Source organism: Drosophila melanogaster, chromosome 2R, assembly GCF_000001215.4.
Source record: "Drosophila melanogaster chromosome 2R".
Taxonomy (NCBI): Eukaryota; Metazoa; Arthropoda; class Insecta; order Diptera; family Drosophilidae; genus Drosophila; species Drosophila melanogaster.
This window is the reverse complement of record NT_033778.4, coordinates 10,229,383-10,247,654: the sequence shown is the minus strand read 5'-3', so window position 1 is coordinate 10,247,654 and position 18,272 is coordinate 10,229,383. Positions and strand designations below refer to the sequence as shown.

Below are 18,272 nucleotides of genomic sequence, written 5' to 3'. Positions count from 1 at the left end.
GTATTTTCACTATACATGCTTCTTTCTTCTGAGTGCGCAGAGTATATTTAGTGAACTAATAGAGTTTACTAATAGAATTAAATATCTTGGTGTAGTGGGTATCTTTCATCGCAGTGGTTGCTGGCCACCCAGCTTCACATATCAGAGTGGCCTGGACTTCTCCATTAGGTTTGAAATTAGTTATCGTTTGTTACTGAATTCCATACTCCAACACGATACCCGGGCCACGCCCACACCGCCATGGAGGACCGCCGCCAGAGAATGCGGGCATATCGGCGGGCCCGCCGAAAGTTTGCCTGCGTCGTCTACATGGTGACCATAGCCTGGATGGTCCTGGCTATCTTGCAATGGCTCCTGGTCAGCCTGATGTGAGTTGGGCAGCTGAGTTTGGGGTTCTTTACCGCTGTAACCGCTGTTCTTTCAGATCGGACATAAGTATGACCTTCACAAACTTTTACTGGATTAGCGTGATCTTCTTCGCGCTGGCCATGGTGATGGTCACGGTGTTCATATTCTTCGAGAAGGTCCGATTCATCATTGGCCTCAACTGGCTGATCACCGTGCTTATAGTGAGTATCCTGCGAACACATTCCGCATGATCTTTCACCTTGAATTCCTTGGCTAGGTGGAGTTTATAATAATTGGTATGTTCGCTCTGGTGGCAAGAACTCTCTGGCAGGACTTGATAATGTGGTTTATCATCTGTGTGCTGTTTGTCTTCATGTTTGTGCTGCTGGGATCCATTATACCAGTAAGGGTGTTTGCATATTTGCAATATTTTTGCTTGAATTTGTATTCCCAGCACGATCTTACATTGGACGTTGTAATATTGTTTGTAATGGCATTTATTTTCCTGATCATCACCGTATTCTTTGTCATGATGCACATTCTGATCGATATGCCGTACTCCTTTGTGGTATTCCAGATCTTCATAAGCCTTATTGTGCTCTTGGTAAAAATTGAACGTTTTACTTATCGAGCCATTAGTATGATAATATATAATTTCCTTAGTTCGTGATGTACCATGCCCAGACGATCAATGGTGGACGCTTTGCCGAGATGCGGCTGAACGATCACCTGTTGGCCTCGCTCATCCTCTTCCACGACTTCATCATCATCTTCCTGCTCACCTTCTATGCACAGATTATCTACCGGTTCGCTTCGAATGCCGCGAAAACCACGGGATCTCCGTTAGAGGGCAGTTGGGTTCAGACGACACCGATTAATGGGGATGACGTCGTGGAAGACAATGACGAGGACAGCGAGGATGGACCGTCGGCAGTGGGCAGTGAGAATTCCCCAGGTGGAAATGCATCATAACCCTCCAAAGGGGGCAATGTATTCATCTAGAGGCGAAGAGACTACTTTTCTCCAGGAGTAATGATCGAGGGCATCAAATTGCAGGATGGCTTGGTACTTAGTCGACTTGTAATTAGTGCCAATTAATACCCAAAGGTATTAAGGAGACATATTTGGTATCCTGAAAACGCGAAAAATGCTGTGACTTATACAACAAAGAATCCAAAAATGGGCTTAGAATAGCATATTTTGTCCATAATAAAACAGATATATTACTTGTGTTGTAACTAGAACTTTGAAACTTTAATCACACTGAAATTGATTAGACATGGAGATACATATGTAAGCCGGTAAGTTTTTGAGTTTTGAGTCTTGACCGATTGTTAGCTTAAAATAGGAAATTTATAGTATTATGGTATGGGCATGCATATTTTGTAGAGTAACGTACGGCACAACATTGATTGGAATTACGATTGATTGCATTATTGATTGATTGCACAGCAGCGTTCGATGATTTACCCCTCTTTCCCAATCACACATACATATATACAATGAACTGAGGTGTCAAATAATATTGAATAATAACGTAAGTCATGGGATCCAAATAAAATGTGTAACTTCAGATTGAGTAAGCTAAACAAATAAGATGTATAGTTGGATCATTACCAACTACTTCTTGGTTTAAACAAAGAGAAAAAGATTCTATAATTAGGTACTTTTTCTGTCCTTAGATTCATTGTATAGTAAAACTTAATATGGAATTTTTAAGGCTATCACTAAAGCGACTCCATCGATGAGGTTGTCGAACAAACGGTGGCATCCGAGTCGCTGCCCTGCTCCCGCTGACCCTCGCCAATGCCATGGGCGGAGAGCATCGGCTGCGAGGGGGATGCGAATGAGAGCAGCAGTGGTGTCACCAATTCATCCAGGCTGCTCATGGGAGTGGGCGTGGGAGTGGCCCCGCCGCTGAGACTGCTGCTCTCCGTCGAGGAGTTATTGCCCAGGGACTGGGACTGCGAGGAGTAGCGCTCCAGCAGCAGCTGGCTGAAGGTCTTTGCCGGCCAGTCCGGATCCTCCGGCGATTCCCGGGTGGGCGTGGCTATGGGTGTCGGCAGGCGAAAGATGCTGCTGCTGAAGGAGGCACTGGTCTGGGCGAGATTCTCGAGGGGCTCCAGAAACCGCTTGCCATGGTAGACATTGCAGGTGGTGACCGGGTTCAGGAGGCTATCGACGGACACGGTGACATTGCGATTGGGCAGGGGCATGGCAAGGGGCATTGAAAGTTGGCTTTGACTGGGCACTGCGCACAAAGTAATGGGTCGGAATTGGTTGACTGGTGAGGATCGCGGCGAGGATTGAGTGAGAGAGTGGATCAGTGAGTGGGAGCTGGAGCTACAGCTGCGACTAGGAGTGGATAGGGAGTGGGCGTGCTCGGGACTGGGTACATTGCTGGTCCTGCACAGTGACAGCAATTCAGTTTCTAAAATGAAATTAAATAACTGAAATGGTTAGCAGAAATTTCTCTAACATTGACCAATAATGCCGCATTGACTGATTTTAAGCGACACCCACATATATAAATATATATAAAATATATAAATATACATATTTTCTTCTATATTCAAGATATTCTACACATTTATTGGGTGTCTGGGTAAAATTGTCACTTGACATCACTGGTTTGATTACTGCAAGAGTTCCTCAATTTCTGACTAGCTCTGGCGATATATCTAAAAAGCCGACTACACTACCTGGGCTTCATACCTTCCGGCGACTCCTCGTTGTCCTCCTGGATGCTGGCTTGCCTCTCCGAGTTTGCCTGGGCCGCAGAAGTGGTGTGGCCATAGGAGTTGGTGGTGCTGGTACGAGTGGCTCCATTGCCGGCGTCCAGGGTCGTCTGAACCACCACGTCCATGTGGGAGTCCAAAGAGAACTGCTTGCCCGACATGAGGATGCCACGCACACGTCGTCTCATCGATGGCGATTCCTGGTGCTGAAATACCGTAAGTCCAAGAACCGGCTGCTTAACTAACCCATATCGACTTACCGCTATCCGGACGCCGGCATAGGTTTTGGCCAGGAACTCATCCGCATCGAATATGGCCGCAAAAGAGCCGTTTACCACCTTAGGCGAGAGCGGAGAATTAGAGAGCAGAAGACTCGAGCCGAAGGCTTCGTTTTTCTCCTTGGTTTCTGCGGGGTAACAAGATGGCATTAGAAGAAACTAAACCGCCTTGGTTGAAAACTAGACGACAATAGCCTACAAGAGATTTTCTCTCAGCTTAACGCCGTTTGAAAGAAATATATTTACAAATAATAACAAAAAAAACTGTAAATCAAAAATCTAAAAAATACAATAAAGCTCAATTGTATATTAGCAAAACCACATAATCGGGTGAATCGGAGTGCATAAACAAGCTGAAAACATGAACAGGAACGGAAACGGAAACAGGAACGGCAACGGAAGCGGAAGCGGTGGCTACTTGAGGCGGTAGGCCTTGCGTTTACCCTTGAGATAGACGCGATTTGAAATTGTGATGTTCATCTCCTCCAGCACAGTGGAGGCCACCTGACGGATCTCCATCCAATCCTTGACAATATCGTCCAAGGTCGTGTGCGTCGATGTGATGGTGAACCGGATGACATACTGTCCCTTCAGCGACGATGGGATGCAATGAAGGTTGCCTCGGTGATTCAGCCTCTTCAGCAGCTTCTCGGTGATCTCATTATCGCCGCGTATCCGGAATACCACCAGGCCAAGATGCCTTTTAGCGGGCAGCTCGAAACGATGATCGGCCAGAACGAGGGCCTCGAATTTCTGAGCCAATCGAACGCCTTCGCGAATGTGGCGCTGTAGGCCTTTGATCCCGTAGGATCGCAGGACGAACCACACCTTCAGGGCACGGAATCGGCGACTCAGCGGTATCTGCCAGTGCATAAAGTCCACTGCCACTCCGGAATTCTCGTGCTGCAGATACAGCGGCTCCACATTGAAGGTCCTGTGGACGGCGGTGCTATCCCGTACCCACAATGCGGTCGCATCGAAGTGCACCATCAGCCACTTTGACGGATTGAAGGCTATCGAATCCGCCCGCTCAATGCCACGCAGCCAGGTGCGAAACTCCGGGCAGATGAAGGCGCTGCCGGCGTACGCGGCGTCCACGTGGAGCCACAGGTGGTGCTCCGCACAAACGATGCCAATCTAAGAGAACAAATGTTAAATTATTTATTTTGGGCCAAAACTATGCGTAATAATAGTTAATTACTTCAATTTGTTAACTATTAAATTCATTTAAATTCAATTCAATCACTTTAAAATACTTTTGTTACGAACAAACGAAGTATATGACCTTTAAAGGAGTATCCTTGTTATTCCCTACTAAAAAAATGGCCTCTTCAAAACGATTTACTTTAAGCTTTGTACAATAAACTAGTGGAACAATATATTATCCTTTATATAAATTATAGCTTTGTTTATCACTGGCAGATGTTTCGAGGCCACTTAATTTAGGCCATTGGATTATTCCTATTTTCTTGTAATTATTCCCTAAGCACCCACCTCCTCCAGGTTATCGAAGCTGCAGCTGCCGGTGGTCCCGAGTGTGGCGCAGACCTAAAAATAAACCACCGCAGGACACTTAAATGCTGACATGTATTAATTGGCTCCAGTGGGAGTCGTGAATCTGGCGTTTCCAGTTGGGAGTTAGGAATCAAGAATGGGGAATCAGCTGGCTGCGGAAGGCGAGCCAATTAATTTTGACAGACTGCCACTCACCCAGAAGGGGACCAGGCCCTGCTTAATGTCATCCTCGATGGCCTCGCGCAACAGTTTGCCGCGCATCGCCAGGTCATCATCCGCCTCGATGTAACGCATCCTCACGAGTCCTGCGGAGCAAAAGAGTGGGAGTGTGGCTTAAACTGTAAGCGGCTTAAACAATGAAGTTGGCTATGGTCGAGCGTGCCGACCAAGAGATAGAATAGTTGCAAATGTGGATCATACGTATTTCGGTGTATTAGTGTAAATGGTTTTCTCTATAAGGGAATGTAATCAAACTAAAGGATCACCTAACAATCAATAACTATAAAGTTAGTTAGATTAAACCCACCAATGAGCGCCGCCTTCTCCACACTGGAGTGCGCCTGATCGGAGCAGTAGGCCACCAGCCGGGCGTTGATCTCCGCATCCTGATAGCCAGGATGTCGCTCATGGAATCGCTGAATAGCCCGAGTCCGTCCCGCCAGCAGACAAACTAGAGTAGCTTCACTGGCAGTGGTCTGCAGCACTCCACCGCCCTGACTTTGGGAGCTCAGGTGGAGAAAGGCATCCGGCAGACCGATCATCTTGCCCAGCCAGTTCATCACTATGATCTCCAGCTCGGTGCAGGCCGGCGAGCTCGCCCAGGTGAATCCCAGGCAGTTAATCGCATCCGCCAGCATGTCGCCCAGTAGGGAAGGCATGGAGTTGAGGGCCGGAAAGTAGGCGTGCATGTGGGGCGATTGCCAGTGGGTTATGCCCGGCATCACGATTCGCTCCACATCCGAGAATATTTTCGGCCACGGTTCACCTTCGATCGGAGCGGACTCCGGCAGTAACTGGCGCATATAGCCCGGACTGACATCCGGAAAAACTCGGCGTTCCCGGATGTTCTCCAAATAGTCTGCAATATAGTCGACCATCTCCTTGCCTGTAAATAAAATGTACTTTAATACAGTTCAAGCGATTTTGCTTAGTCTTTGTCCCTAATTAATATAGAATATTTTTTAAAATATTTAATTATTTTAATTAGAATAAAAGTACACAATTATTAATGACTAGGAAAGGTGTTAAAGTGTTAATAAAACCAAAAGGGATATAGATGTAATATACTAACAATTCGTAGATTATGTTAACCACGTGTGTGTAATTAACTTACAATTGCAATTATTTAGTTGTTCAGCTAAAGTATCTAATAAATAATTGCCACACGCTTTAAACAAAAGCAGCCATGTAAGCTCGAAAATGTCAATGAAAATTGATTTGAAAATATGATACTGCATTGCTGGGATTTTCTCCGTGTGTGGGATTTCAATTACAGGCCATGGAACGAAGACAAACGGCCGGGACAAATCCGCCTTGGGCCAATCAAATATATTGTATATGGTGGTGACCTTTGGATGGGATTTCCATCCGGTATTTACTTACACGCGTCTGCCGCTGTGCATTTTATGGCCCAGATTTGGACAGTACTCACCCCTTTGGCGGTATTCCTTGAAGTCCATGGTGCAATCGCCTCACTTAACCGATGCTGACGTAAATACTGTGCAATTGTCGCACGCAATCACGGCTTGTAGATGTATCTTCAGGCGTTTCGTTTCGCAATGAGTTTGGCCTAATCCTGTTGGACTCTGGCTAGGCTAGCTCCATTTTTCGGGGACGTATGCCAAATTGAAATGCCGAATTGGGAACGTCAACCGTCTGACCGCTGGTGGGAAATAGTAAAAAAAAAACAACGGAGAACAATATAATGGAATAGAAACTTGTGCACTTCCGATGTTGTGGGGCTTCTGGCGTTCGCTGGAAATGGAAATGACAAGAAAAGCGCTTGGAAAAGCTATGAAAACGCTAACAGCTGTGAAAACACCTAGTTGGTGCACCTCGGGCACTGGAAGGGTTCGAATCCGATGGATGGTTACCTAATTGCGGCCGTGATAATATTTATCCTATAACTAGGGCTTTTGGGATAGCGCCGGGCTTTTATAGACCTGGCCGGAACCAATTAGCTTGTTGGCTGCACTACAAATCCGATCTGGCTGTGGGATGTGTTGGCAAGTTGTTGGAACACACGGAGCTCCCTAATTGGCCATCCCATAGGCAGCACGACATTAGGGGTGTAACCAAGGGGGATGCGCTCGGATTGCCAGCTGATTTCCAACAAAATTCCGTTTAAATTGGAAAGCACCCTCTAATTGTTTATGCTTGCTGACTTGCATTGCTTGATTATATTTTAAATACCGCAAATTAACTATATCTGTAACGATCTGCAGTGTGTGCACCCATACTCCAACTGCATTTTGTCATGCATTTAGAACGATGGAAACATGAACTGAAATTCATCGATCGAAATCGAATTAAATATTTGCCGTTTCACAAATAATGTTGATAGTCATAGAACAGCAACATTGTGGCTTTTTAAGCATTTGTAAATAACGAGGGAATTTAAAAAATATGTTAGCATTCATTAGAAATTATCACAGAAAATTCAAACAACTACAAGATAATCTGGTTACATTTTATATGGCTATTAATCATTTACAGCAGATATTAGTTTTTATTTATATACTTAAAATAATTTTATTATAATAAATATATTGAGATTAAGCTAAACACTTTCTTCAAACACTTATTTAAAAATCTTCTGGACAATAATTATAGTATTTCAAAATTTTTTATATATTTCGGGAATATTTTACTACCAAGTTATATACGCACAATTACAATAGATTTCAATTTGACACGCACAGGACTCGAATCAAAGTCCAACTGAATGGAATCGGACTCAAACAGGACCTATTTATACCCGGATACTGTTTGTTCTCCGATGCAAAAACGAAGGACTATCCAAATGAAATTGCTATTAAACAGCAGGATGGCTATTTTCCTAAAATGGGTGATGACAACAATAAGCTTAGAGCAAAGCGTTTGCATTGGTGCACAACTTTGAATACTCTTCTAGGATGTCTTCCTAAAAGTCTTTACTGTAATGATTATATATTTATTATTTTATAAGTTTTATTATTTCTAATATATATATTATTATATAAGTATATATTTATTTAAAATTCGGGCTTCTTAAAATGAATAACTTTTAAAAATAAATTGATAATTTAATGTAATTTTTCTTATTCATTATGAAATATAGAGGCAATGAGTCACAAAACGTCAAGAGCTTAAAAGTATTACGTGTAGTTATCAACATTTTTATGAATGTGTTATCTTTTTGGTTACGAATACTTCCTTTCAAAGAGAAAGAGCATATAAATCGGCAACAGGCGGTTTAAATACAAAAGGACATTGAGCACGACGCAGGATGAAAGAGAGTGGGAGAGAGAGAGGGGGAAGCAACAGCCAATGGAAAGAGGTGTCCTTCGGTAGGGAAACAAATCCACTGACCAATCGGATTGCAGTAGACGCAAATGGCATCAACAGGCTGCCAGCTAAATACGTCCCTCATTTTCTAAGTTGTGTGGGCTTACTGATAAATACCCCATCTGGCCAGATTTAAACGAAATTCCCCAGGGAAAACGAAGAATATGAAGAGTCGCACAGGAAGGCATAAAAGCCGAAAATGTTCGAATCTTATGTTGGCTGGAAGCCCGTCTTAAAACGCCAAAAAATATCAGAAACAGCAAATCAGTCCCCCCTCCCCGCTCATTACACACTTGTTACAAGGGAATGGGGCAGAAGGCACAAGAGAGAAGAAAGAAAGAGGGAGAGCATGAGGTCAATGAGCTTTGTACTCGTCTCGAGACTCAGGAAATTTCGACAAAATACCGCTACATTGAATGGCTTTTGCACGTCGAATGCACATGTATCTGTAGTTGTATCTATATCTGTATCCATGAGTGTGTATTACCAAATATTGAGCAATAAGAATAAGAATTTCGGTTTCTTTTGGTCATGAGACAGACAGTTACAATGCGGCTTTTGTTCCGCTCTCTCCCTTTTTGTTCTTTTAAATCTGCGGCTAAAAATACACAATTTGTGAGCTTTTTCATTTAGCTGTGGGCAACAGATAAATTCGTTTCAAAAGTGCATGTGCATACAAAAACACAATAAAAGATACTGTCTTCTTTCTCTTCGTATTCGGATTGGCTCTCTTGGTTTTGGTTGCAGCGCTTACCTGTCGCGCTCTTAAGTCGATCGCTTGGCTTTCTCTCTCTTTGTGCTTTCTTTACTCTCTCTCAGCACCTCTCTCGCTCTCTTTTCTTCGCTCTGTATTTTTTGGTGTGTTTTGATTCCTTCATTCTTGAGCGCTAAGAACGTTCGTTGACCTCGGAAAGTTGGGGCCTCTGCTTAGCGGTACTTCTCAACCTGTTTTTCCCCTCTTACGCCTTTCCCCTTTTCATCCCACAGCGCGAGTGTGTGTGCGAGTGGGCATGTGTGTGTGTTTGCCGTAGAAGTCTTCCTGTTTGCTCAGCGATTAAAGGTGCAACTGAGCGCGCTGCGATCCGATGACGGGCCCCAAAGATACACAGATACTTGCCGAGCAACGTCACGGGCTTCGGTCCCCAACTCTTCGTACCGAGCACTACGTGTATCATTGGGAATAACAGTCAGACTCTCGGACTTTCGGACATCCCATCTCTGATGAAATGCACGCTTGACTCCGCTGGCATGTGTATTTGTTACCAGCCCATACAGGCCAACTTCCATAAATCGATATTTTAGTATAGTATTTTATATCTTCTCTTCTCATGCTGTAGGGGTTTTAAAACTTTGTTATTTTTAAAAGATACCATGGAAAATTTTATTCAAAGAAAAGCTAATCGGTTTTTCTATAAGCCTATTTAAACTTCACATGCAAATATATCATTATTTTGACGAATTTTAAAAATGATTAAATGTCAGAAATCTTTTTTTGCTTTGGTGTACTTTTTATTGAATGACTTCTATAAAATCCTTTGTAGGAAGGCGGGACTGTAGCTTTTCGGTTGCTGCGCGATTATTTTTGGGCAGTGATCACGCATTTAATTAGCAGGAATTGTGGTGAGCGCCCCTTCTGCAGGTGTGTTGGTGAGCGCGTGCGTGTGTGAGGTGGGAACATCTTGCAGCTCCTTTCTCCTTTCTCGGCTGAGCTTCTGTTTCTGTTTCTTTTTGGAGCTTGCTTGGTTTCCCACTCGCCTCCGCACACAGGTTCCCGCCAGAGGATGATGATTCCACCGCCGATGCAGAGGATGATGACCACGATGATGAGCGCGATCATGATCATCGGATGCAACGGGTCTTTGACTCGGTCTCTGGCCATTTAGTGTGCAATCGTTTGTCCCCACGTCCAGTCCAGTCCACTCGGATTCCGGGCTCTCTCATCGGATCGCTACCAGTCCCGATTACGCTTGCTCTCCTTTCTGATCCGTTCCACTCCGCCGGCTTCATCATCGCCTTCGCCGGCTAACTTCGCCGTTTGAAAACTATTTGATCCGAGAACAATACTGGGACTCGAACTAATTCGCCGATTTTACGATCGCTATTATGATCTCATGGCCGGGAGATGAGTTCAAGGCCTTGACACTGATCTGATCCGATTTGGGTGTCTGAACGAAAGTCCATGTCCATTGATGAGATTGCTTAACCCGGATAACATGCCCAGCACCATCAGAGGTTAGTGAGAATGGGGAGTACTAAACATAAGACCACGAGTAGCTATGATATTCCTAAAATATTAAGCTTTATTAACTATTGGATATATTTAAGTTCTTACAATAAATCGATTTATGTCTAGATGATTTTATAATTAAGGAATGGAATACATAATACTTTTGAAAAGGATCAAATTTTAACAAAGAGGGAATTAAAAAAATAATTTTATATAGAATATAACTTGAATAGGGTCTTAATTCTCTTTAGAACCAAACACGATGACAAATAATTCCATAAATTGTTTTCAAGCATTGTAATAGATTTGCTAAAGGTCTTATGAGTTTGCTAGTTTTGAAACAGAGTTTCTCTGGTAATCAAAATAGTTGGTTGGTGATATTTCGCCTCAAAAATCAGCCTTGCCTGGCTATAGGCGACTATTGGAATCATTAGGCTGGCGAAAAGTTAAAAAAAAAAACCTAATTGATTATAAAAGGCAACGGCTTTCAATAGCCGCAAACAAATGGATGGGATATGCAGTCAAGCTGCAAGACATGCAATGCAGCACCTCCGCCAGTCTCGCCGTTGGATTTCCGATTCTAGCCAAAAGATTTTACCACATCTTCAAGGCAGAACAACAGTAATGGCCCGGCCAACTGTTGCCTCATCGACAGTGGGGCTGCAATAAACCAGTTGGAAGTCGCAGCTAATCTTGCAACACAGTTGCGCAACAAAGAATCCGAGGCAACGGTACTAACGTGTTTGCTGTTTCTGCTGCTATTGTGGCTATACGCTGGCTTCTTTTTGATTCTGTTCTGTTCTTTGCTTTTCTCCGTCTCCATTTTCTTGGCAATCAGCTCTCTGAGCCAGTTGCGTGTAACAGGTTTTTCCTCTTGAATAACTGGGACTTTCTTACGGGACTTTTTCGGAGAGTTTCTGCAGAGAAAACAGGTTAGAATCGGCACAGACTTGCAATAGATGATGAGGCAACAGCCGCCGCAAGAAGTTTACAACGGTGAGGCACACATTTCGCGTTCACGTTAGAACCAACGGTGTTTTAGCCAAGTTTAGCTGCAAGCTGCTAGTAAGCTGGTTGGCAGAACCACCAACCAGTTACCAGTTACCAGTTAGCTCTTGATTGTTGTTGCGCAAGCGGCAGCTGAATGCGGCGCAGAATAAATCTAACATGATTTAAGCAACGGAAAAACATGAAATATTAATGCCGATGCTTGAGTCTTGGCTCCGAATCAGAATCCGAATCCGTCCTAACGGTGGTCGCTCCGTTCGCCATCATCGACCCTCCTCTATAAGAAGTTTGGCCCTATGCCACCCAATTCCCCCACTCCCCTCCCCGCCCTAATGATGGCTCGATCCGATCGGTTGGGCTGGGGCCCAGTTGGGCGATTAGTTCAAATTTGCCCCGTCTGTTGGCCAATGGCCGAGATGTTCTCGGTTCGCCCCTTTTTTTGGGCATTCTTGACTCGAGGGTCATTGTGGTCATAGCTGTTCTTTGATTGGTTTTTGCCCAAATTGGCATTGGCAGCTTTAATTAGCGAGCTTAACATTTTAGTGCATTCTTGTAGTTTTGAGAGCACTAAAAATGCGCATTTTATGACTCATTTAAAAATATATATGTGCCAATGTTCATACTATTTATGACACTTTAAAGCTTTTTATATACATACTATATAATTATAAATACATGTATATTATCTTTACACAGCTTGTAGTAGACAAGACTTCGTATATATAATGACTTACTACTGCATCTATAGTTTATCCGTGTTCTACAAATTTGGTTTATAAACGAGGGGTTAACCATGAATTACATATCTTATGCACTATTTAAATGCATAACAAAAGAAAATATTTGTTTACCAAATATGTTTCTTTTTAAACATGTATATATAAAAATATATATCATAGTTGATTTTTTATTAACTAATTTTATGAATTTTTACAAATATTATAAATGGCAGTTTCAGTTGTTAGTTGAGTAAATGTCGAAAGTCAAGCCCAGAAGACTCATTCAAAATTTTCCGCCCTTGGAATTTCCACCTCGAGCGTGCAGAAATTTCCCATGACGCTTTATCACCACGACGGGAATTTTCCTGGCCCTTAGCCCGCCCCCGCCCCCACTGAGAGTTTTAGGGGTGGAAAAGCTGCGCAACAAACGTTCGTTCGACTGTGCTCGTTTTCCTTCGTGTTGTGGCTTCCAGTTTTTCCTGGCTATGCACTTGGCATTATGCCTACTAACCCTATTTTCGCAGCAGTTCGCAGCGAGTCCCATTTTTCAACTTGCATGCGGATACACACGCACACACACACTCGGATTTTCCTTTTCCCAGAAACTGAGGCGCAACCCCCACGAAACGGAAAGTTTGTGCAGCGGCAGAACGAACTGTGTTTGTGGCACTCGAATTTGGGACACATTCCTGTAAAGGACGCAGCTCCGGTCAGCTGCTTCGCAAAATCGACAAAAAGGAGTCACAAAAAAACGCGCGCGGTGCATTTAGCCACAAATCTCTGAAAGTGAAAATACAAATATTGAAACAGTGAAATCCACAAACCAGCCAAAAGTGAAACAAAATTGAACACAGTGCTTAATTAATATCGAAGCTAAAGGGATAGAAATCCGATTAGGAAAAGGGAAAGCTGCAGCGCTGCTCCTGTTTGCCAAATATTGATTCGCAAGTGTGCCGCTGAAAAATCGATTATTAAAGCCACTTTCCACACAGCTGGTGGTTGTTGTTGCCGTGAGGATGGAGGTGGTGCTTGGGGTGGTGGTTGCATAGGGTTGCGTGCCGCGATGTGGGAAATCAACAGCAACATTGGCACATCCACATCCAGATCCAGAGGCACACTTCCAACTGTTTTGACGTGGTCGGGTTCCAATGGCGCTGACACTACCGAATGCTGCAGCGCAGCCTTGCAGCCATCCAGCGGCGACGCGTTGCATGTGCAGCAGCAACAGCAACAGCAGCAGCAACATCAGCAGCAGCAGCAGCAGCAACAGCAACAGCAGCAACAACAGCAGCAGCAGCAGGATACGAAAACGAGGATGACAACGACCACAGGCAAACGCGGAGGACACAGATACAGAAGCAGGCTCAGTCACCGAAGCACAGCAACAATTGCTGCATATTAGGCAGTAAAGTAAAGTTAAACACAACCCAAAACCGAAAAGACTAGCCCAAAATTTACTCAAAAACCAACACAAGTGGAAAGCATTAATCGGAATGTCGAACTCTATGCATCGCACAAAGTTACGTTAAGTATACGACGCGTATTTCCAGCTGCAAAACGAACCAAAAACGAACCGAACGAAACGAAACGCACAGGTGCATCTGCAGACCCCACTACGCCCCTAAAAGCCCACTCCCCCCCCTTTTCGAACCCTCAGCCCCTCATTAGGCCACCCCCTCTGGGGTATCTACACCAATTGACAAGCAATCGAGGCAATGCAGTATGAATGAACTTGTTTAGTCGACAATTTTTTAAGTGCACTTTCGTAAGGCTGATTTTCAATTTATTTCGATGTTGTGCTTCTACACCCAAAAAAAAAACCAAATATAACAAGTAACAAATACAAGCATAAAAGAACCCAAGAAATTCAAGCAATGAACCAAGTGAAAGTGTGAGTGTTTAGTGTTTTAAGCGAAGGCGAAATCCGGACATTTGAGAGCCTTTGTGAGTAAACGGCCGCCACAACGGATAGGCCCAGAGATCTCCTGCTGATACAGCAGGCCAAGCCCGCCGGCGGCAGCAAATCCTCCAGCGGTGGTCCAACGTATATCGGCACCGATGCCGCCACAGCAGCGGCGGTGGCCAATCTGCGCAGCAAGGTGCCCTCCATCTCAATAATCCCGCTGCCCGTCTCGACCACCATTGTGGCACGCAGTGGTAGCGGTGCCTCTGGCACTGGCGGCAGTGGAGGAGCACCGCCAGCACTGCCCCAGCTGATCCAGTCGTCGCGGAGTGTGTCCACCAAATCCACGGGCACGTCTCCACCATTGGCCTTTATAACGGAAGGTTCTGGAACATCGGGTGCTCCCGCCCTGACACTGCTGCCACGACCCCAGCAGCAGCACCAGTACCAGCAGACCGACAAGTGCACGGTCCTCAAACTGGACGTACTGAAGCAGCAGTCGGGTGTGGCAGCCAACTCCAGCAGTAATACCTACCTGCAGATCGAGCAGCAGCTCAGCGAACTGGAGGCCGCCGACGAGGAGGAGGAGAACATGGCCAGTTTGCTGGGCAGTGCGCCACCCGCCCAAATCCTGGCCAACCAGCCCATCATCGTCAAGATCGAGCCCACGCAATCCTTCCACATCGTGGACGAGGGCGACACGAGAGTACTGAGCTTGCCCCTCAGCGATGCTGATAAGCTGGGCGCCAGTTGGATAGATCTCAAGGATATTGCCGGCCTACAGGCCGGTGGCGGAGCCACCTTGCTGGACGTCTGCTTCGAGCAGGCCAACGAGGACGGCACCATCATAGCCACCGTGCAGCCGGACTTGGAAAACGAGCTCGAGGCTGAGCTAAAGGCGGAGGGCGAGCCCGAGGATGAGACTGAACCAGAGCCTCCGGCGCCCAAGAGATTGGCGACCACCAGGCCAGCACAGTCGCGGCCACAACAGCAGCAGCAACAGCAGCAGCAGCAGGTGAAATTCCTATCGGATCCACCGGCATTGGCACGCTCCAGCAGCTTCAGCAGTCTCAGCAGCTTTAGCAGCATCAGCAATATCAGTTCCGTGTGCAAGAACATGGCCAGCAATACCAGCCAGGAGGGCTCCCTAAAACGCACAAAGGAGCGAACTCCTCCACCAATGCCACCGCTCACGACTCACAAGCCCGCTGCCACAACAACAGCAACATCAGCAACATCTGCAGCCGCAGCAACATCAGCAGCAACAGCAAGTGCAACAGCAACATCGGCCAGAGAAAACAGCAGAGAGCACAGCAGCAGCAGCAGCGGCAGTAATGGAGCCATGACAGGTATGTTCCAGTGCAACTCTCAATTATATTTTAGTCAATTTGGGAATATATATACTGTTCGAGACGATAATATATCTACCAATAATATATCTTCATATGCAAAAGCAATGTTCTTCGTCACTCTTGCTCTTAACAAACGTTAAAGAATTTTACTAAGCCATTGTGAGTGATTGTAGCAAATATTTGAAAGACCTTAAGTCAAGGATTCCCGCGAGTGATGAGTTCGCACCCCAGAAAACTCGGCAAGAATTCCACTTGTTGCGAACAACCGCCGGCTAACCACAGCACAGTGAGCACTCGCCCAGAGCGACCACCAACGATCAGCGATGGTTCAGATAATCGCACCCATATCCCCCAGATCCCCTCCCCCTTCCCCCTTCCCCATTCCACGCCAGAATCCGAGCTATGCAAATGAACGCTCGCCCATTGCGCAAGCATCCCAGGCAGCGGCAATTAACAGGCTGACACATCAGCAACACATCAGCAGTAGCGGCAGCAACACTAGCAGCAGCAACTGCAACAACAGGTGCACTGGGTGTACATTGCACGGTGTACACACCCCGTGCTAAAAAGAATTTCAATTTACAAGCCTCGATTTATTGGCTATTCACCTTTGTGTGGCTGCAGCAGCAGCAGCAGCAGCCGCCGCAGCAAAGCAGCAACACCAACAGCTACGGCCATGTGGCCCACTTTCCATAGTCAACAAACAGCGGCAACAGCAACAGCAACAACCAACACACATACAGTAAGAAGGCAGCAACAAAAACATGTTTTGACATACTAAATAAGCCGCTGCTAGGCTGACTAGCTTTTGGCCAAGTCTAGATGGCGTTCTTTATCATTAGGTTCTGTTAGCTGTTTCTGCGATTCTCCCTGCCTCGGCATATTCGCTTTACTGCTGTTGCGGCACAGCAGCAAACGCCACCACCGTTCTTCTGCTCGGCCCCTCATATTTTTACCGTAGCACGAACCTTAGCGGTAAAAACGTCAACTACAAACTATACAGTTACCTGAATGAAGGCTCAAACGGACTGAGAGCGAAACTCAAGCTGGCTAGAACAGAATGAACGTTTTTACACTGAAAAAAAGGGGCTGAAGTGTTAGTCCAGTCTAGAAACTAAAATAATCTCTATAAGAACACTTTGTGTAAATAATTTAAATTTGTTCTATCTTCTGCTCATGCATTATGCTTTGCTTTAGGACATTTTATTATTGAAGGTTACCTTGTTTTTTTTTTTCAGTGTAAGCAGCCGAGCAGCGAACGGGCTTAGGGCGCGGGGCGGCTAAGCTGAAAAATTGATTTGGCAGCGCCCCGGGCCAGCGAGTTCGAGTCTGCTCCCTCGACTCGGTTCACTTGATGACTACAAATGAGTGTCAGCCACTGACACGACTTCTCATGCAGAAGCCCTACAGTTTTGGCCAAGATTGATCTATATTTTATAGTTTTCTGTTGATATCTTGGCGCTGGGGGCCGCCGTATCCACTTGCATGGCTCATTAGCGGGCTGGGGCGGTGGCCAAATATGTCGGATTTTCTAGTCTCATGATTGATGATCGAGGCGATGAATCGTTGTTGCCTAATTGCTGTACCTGCTAGAACAGACATGACGTTCAAGGAACAGATCAATCGATTTGTTTCTGAGATTAACTGCTCTCCCAATTCCAGAAGCTGAATGATCGATCTGCAAATCTAATGAACAATCTTTTATAGTTTTATTTTGACTAGAGGTGAAACGGGATTTGTATCGGTTTGGATATAATATTCCTATATGTCTAAAATTCTAGATGATTTCGACTTGTTCGCCTATACTTTTTGTACTTCCTAAAAACTATTTCTAATCTTACATATTACAATCATATTATTAGAAAAGTGACATGTTATTACCAACATTTCATAGTAAACTTTTTCCCACAAATTAATATTTGAAATATCTTTAAAACATTAGTGTACATTTCAAGGGAATTTTTGAAATTATCGATTTGTAAAGTACCCATCACGTGAAATTTTCCAAATGATTCAAATGGTTTTGAAAACCCGTTCAGAGCCCCCCAACACAAGCGGATTTGACAATGATTAGCCCACATAATGGTAGTTGGCGTAAAAAAAAAAGAAAAAAAATGCAGAGCTAAAACATAAAGGTTTTCTTCATCCGAACCTTTCTGCAGATGAGACGACCCTGAACGTGGTCGATGGACTTTGGCAGTTCGGCGCCGTTGTCGCCGTCGTCGTAGATGTTGCAACTGGCGGATTACGAGATATATAGCTTCGCACTATCACTTTTGCGATGGGGCATATATTGGCGGTGTTTGTTGTTGTAATTTCCCATATGAATCGGAGCCAGGTTCATTATAATTTTGTTGGACAACGCTTTGCATTTCATGCATGAATCTTCGGCTTATTGACCGACCTGGTCGTCTGGACCTGGATCTGTGGCTATTAGCCAGGTCAGCGCCGCATGAGATTTCGTCTTCAATCGAGCGTGGCGAAGTTTCATTATCATATTTTCGATTTTGCCAAACTTCATCGATATTGCCCGGCGATTTCGTAATCAGCTCATCTCTTTCCCGTCTATGCGAAATTCCAATTATGCGCACACACATGTATCTTTGTATCTGCGAGATGCAAAGCTAATGGTTTTAGT

General features: G+C 44.9%; 4 protein-coding genes and 1 long non-coding RNA gene across 11 annotated transcripts in view; 4 read left to right on the top strand and 1 right to left on the bottom strand.

Annotated features, from left to right (window-relative positions):
* The first annotated feature begins 94 nt into the window (after positions 1–94).
* On the top strand, positions 95–1,584 carry CG12209 (uncharacterized protein). Its single transcript, NM_136721.4, has 5 exons — positions 95–368; positions 425–569; positions 626–751; positions 803–952; positions 1,012–1,584. Exons 1-5 carry the CDS (start codon positions 241–243, stop codon positions 1,318–1,320), a joined length of 858 nt encoding a protein of 285 aa, NP_610565.2. The 5' UTR covers positions 95–240; the 3' UTR covers positions 1,321–1,584.
* Positions 1,578–9,667, bottom strand: Hdc (Histidine decarboxylase). 4 transcript variants are annotated; one of them, NM_001299345.1, is made up of 9 exons: positions 9,180–9,667; positions 6,531–6,761; positions 5,406–5,984; positions 5,075–5,184; positions 4,859–4,912; positions 3,808–4,501; positions 3,347–3,492; positions 3,064–3,292; positions 1,578–2,779 (listed from the first exon to the last, which is right to left on the bottom strand). In NM_001299345.1, exons 2-9 carry the CDS (start codon positions 6,556–6,558, stop codon positions 2,076–2,078), a joined length of 2,544 nt encoding a protein of 847 aa, NP_001286274.1. In that variant the 5' UTR covers positions 6,559–6,761; positions 9,180–9,667; the 3' UTR covers positions 1,578–2,075. The 4 variants fall into 4 exon arrangements, with proteins under 4 accessions (NP_001286274.1, NP_001260856.1, NP_001260855.1 ...); NM_001273927.2 differs by lacking the exon at positions 9,180–9,667 and adding an exon at positions 7,769–7,823 and having other exon boundaries at positions 3,051–3,292; NM_001273926.1 differs by lacking the exon at positions 9,180–9,667 and adding an exon at positions 7,769–7,823.
* lncRNA:CR45265 (long non-coding RNA:CR45265) lies at positions 9,510–9,911 on the top strand. Its single transcript, NR_124501.1, has one exon. It is a non-coding gene; the product is annotated as a long non-coding RNA:CR45265 (long non-coding RNA).
* A 395-nt stretch (positions 9,912–10,306) lies between these two features.
* Hr3 (Hormone receptor 3) overlaps positions 10,307–18,272 on the top strand; it is a 33,354-nt gene continuing 25,388 nt past the window's right edge. For 2 of the 3 annotated variants that reach the window (NM_001347757.1, NM_176121.3), the window contains exon 1: positions 13,048–15,631. In NM_001347757.1, the coding sequence (NP_001334718.1) occupies positions 14,344–15,631 (1,288 nt within the window). In that variant the 5' untranslated portion in view covers positions 13,048–14,343. Of the gene's footprint in view, positions 10,658–13,047; positions 15,632–18,272 lie in introns of those variants that run through there. The other variant, NM_001103786.2, reaches the window with a different exon arrangement.
* CG12912 (uncharacterized protein) overlaps positions 13,048–18,272 on the top strand; it is a 29,154-nt gene continuing 23,929 nt past the window's right edge. The window contains exon 1 of one of the 2 annotated variants that reach the window (NM_001299344.1): positions 13,048–15,631. In NM_001299344.1, the coding sequence (NP_001286273.1) occupies positions 13,443–13,781 (339 nt within the window). In that variant the 5' untranslated portion in view covers positions 13,048–13,442 and the 3' untranslated portion in view covers positions 13,782–15,631. Of the gene's footprint in view, positions 15,632–18,272 lie in introns of those variants that run through there. The other variant, NM_136720.3, reaches the window with a different exon arrangement.

Excerpts from the sequence above, each read along its gene's own strand:
- CG12209 (NM_136721.4), top strand. The coding sequence starts at position 241 with ATGGAGGACCGCCGCCAGAGAATGCGGGCATATCGGCGGGCCCGCCGA. Across the intron at positions 570-625 it reads GGCTGATCACCGTGCTTATA|GTGGAGTTTATAATAATTGG; the intron begins GTGAGTATCCTG and ends TTCCTTGGCTAG. Across the intron at positions 953-1,011 it reads TAAGCCTTATTGTGCTCTTG|TTCGTGATGTACCATGCCCA; the intron begins GTAAAAATTGAA and ends TAATTTCCTTAG.
- Hdc (NM_001299345.1), bottom strand. The coding sequence starts at position 6,558 with ATGGACTTCAAGGAATACCGCCAAAGGG. Across the intron at positions 4,502-4,858 it reads GCTTCGATAACCTGGAGGAG|ATTGGCATCGTTTGTGCGGA; the intron begins GTGGGTGCTTAG and ends TTGTTCTCTTAG. Across the intron at positions 3,293-3,346 it reads ATGCCGGCGTCCGGATAGCG|CACCAGGAATCGCCATCGAT; the intron begins GTAAGTCGATAT and ends ACGGTATTTCAG.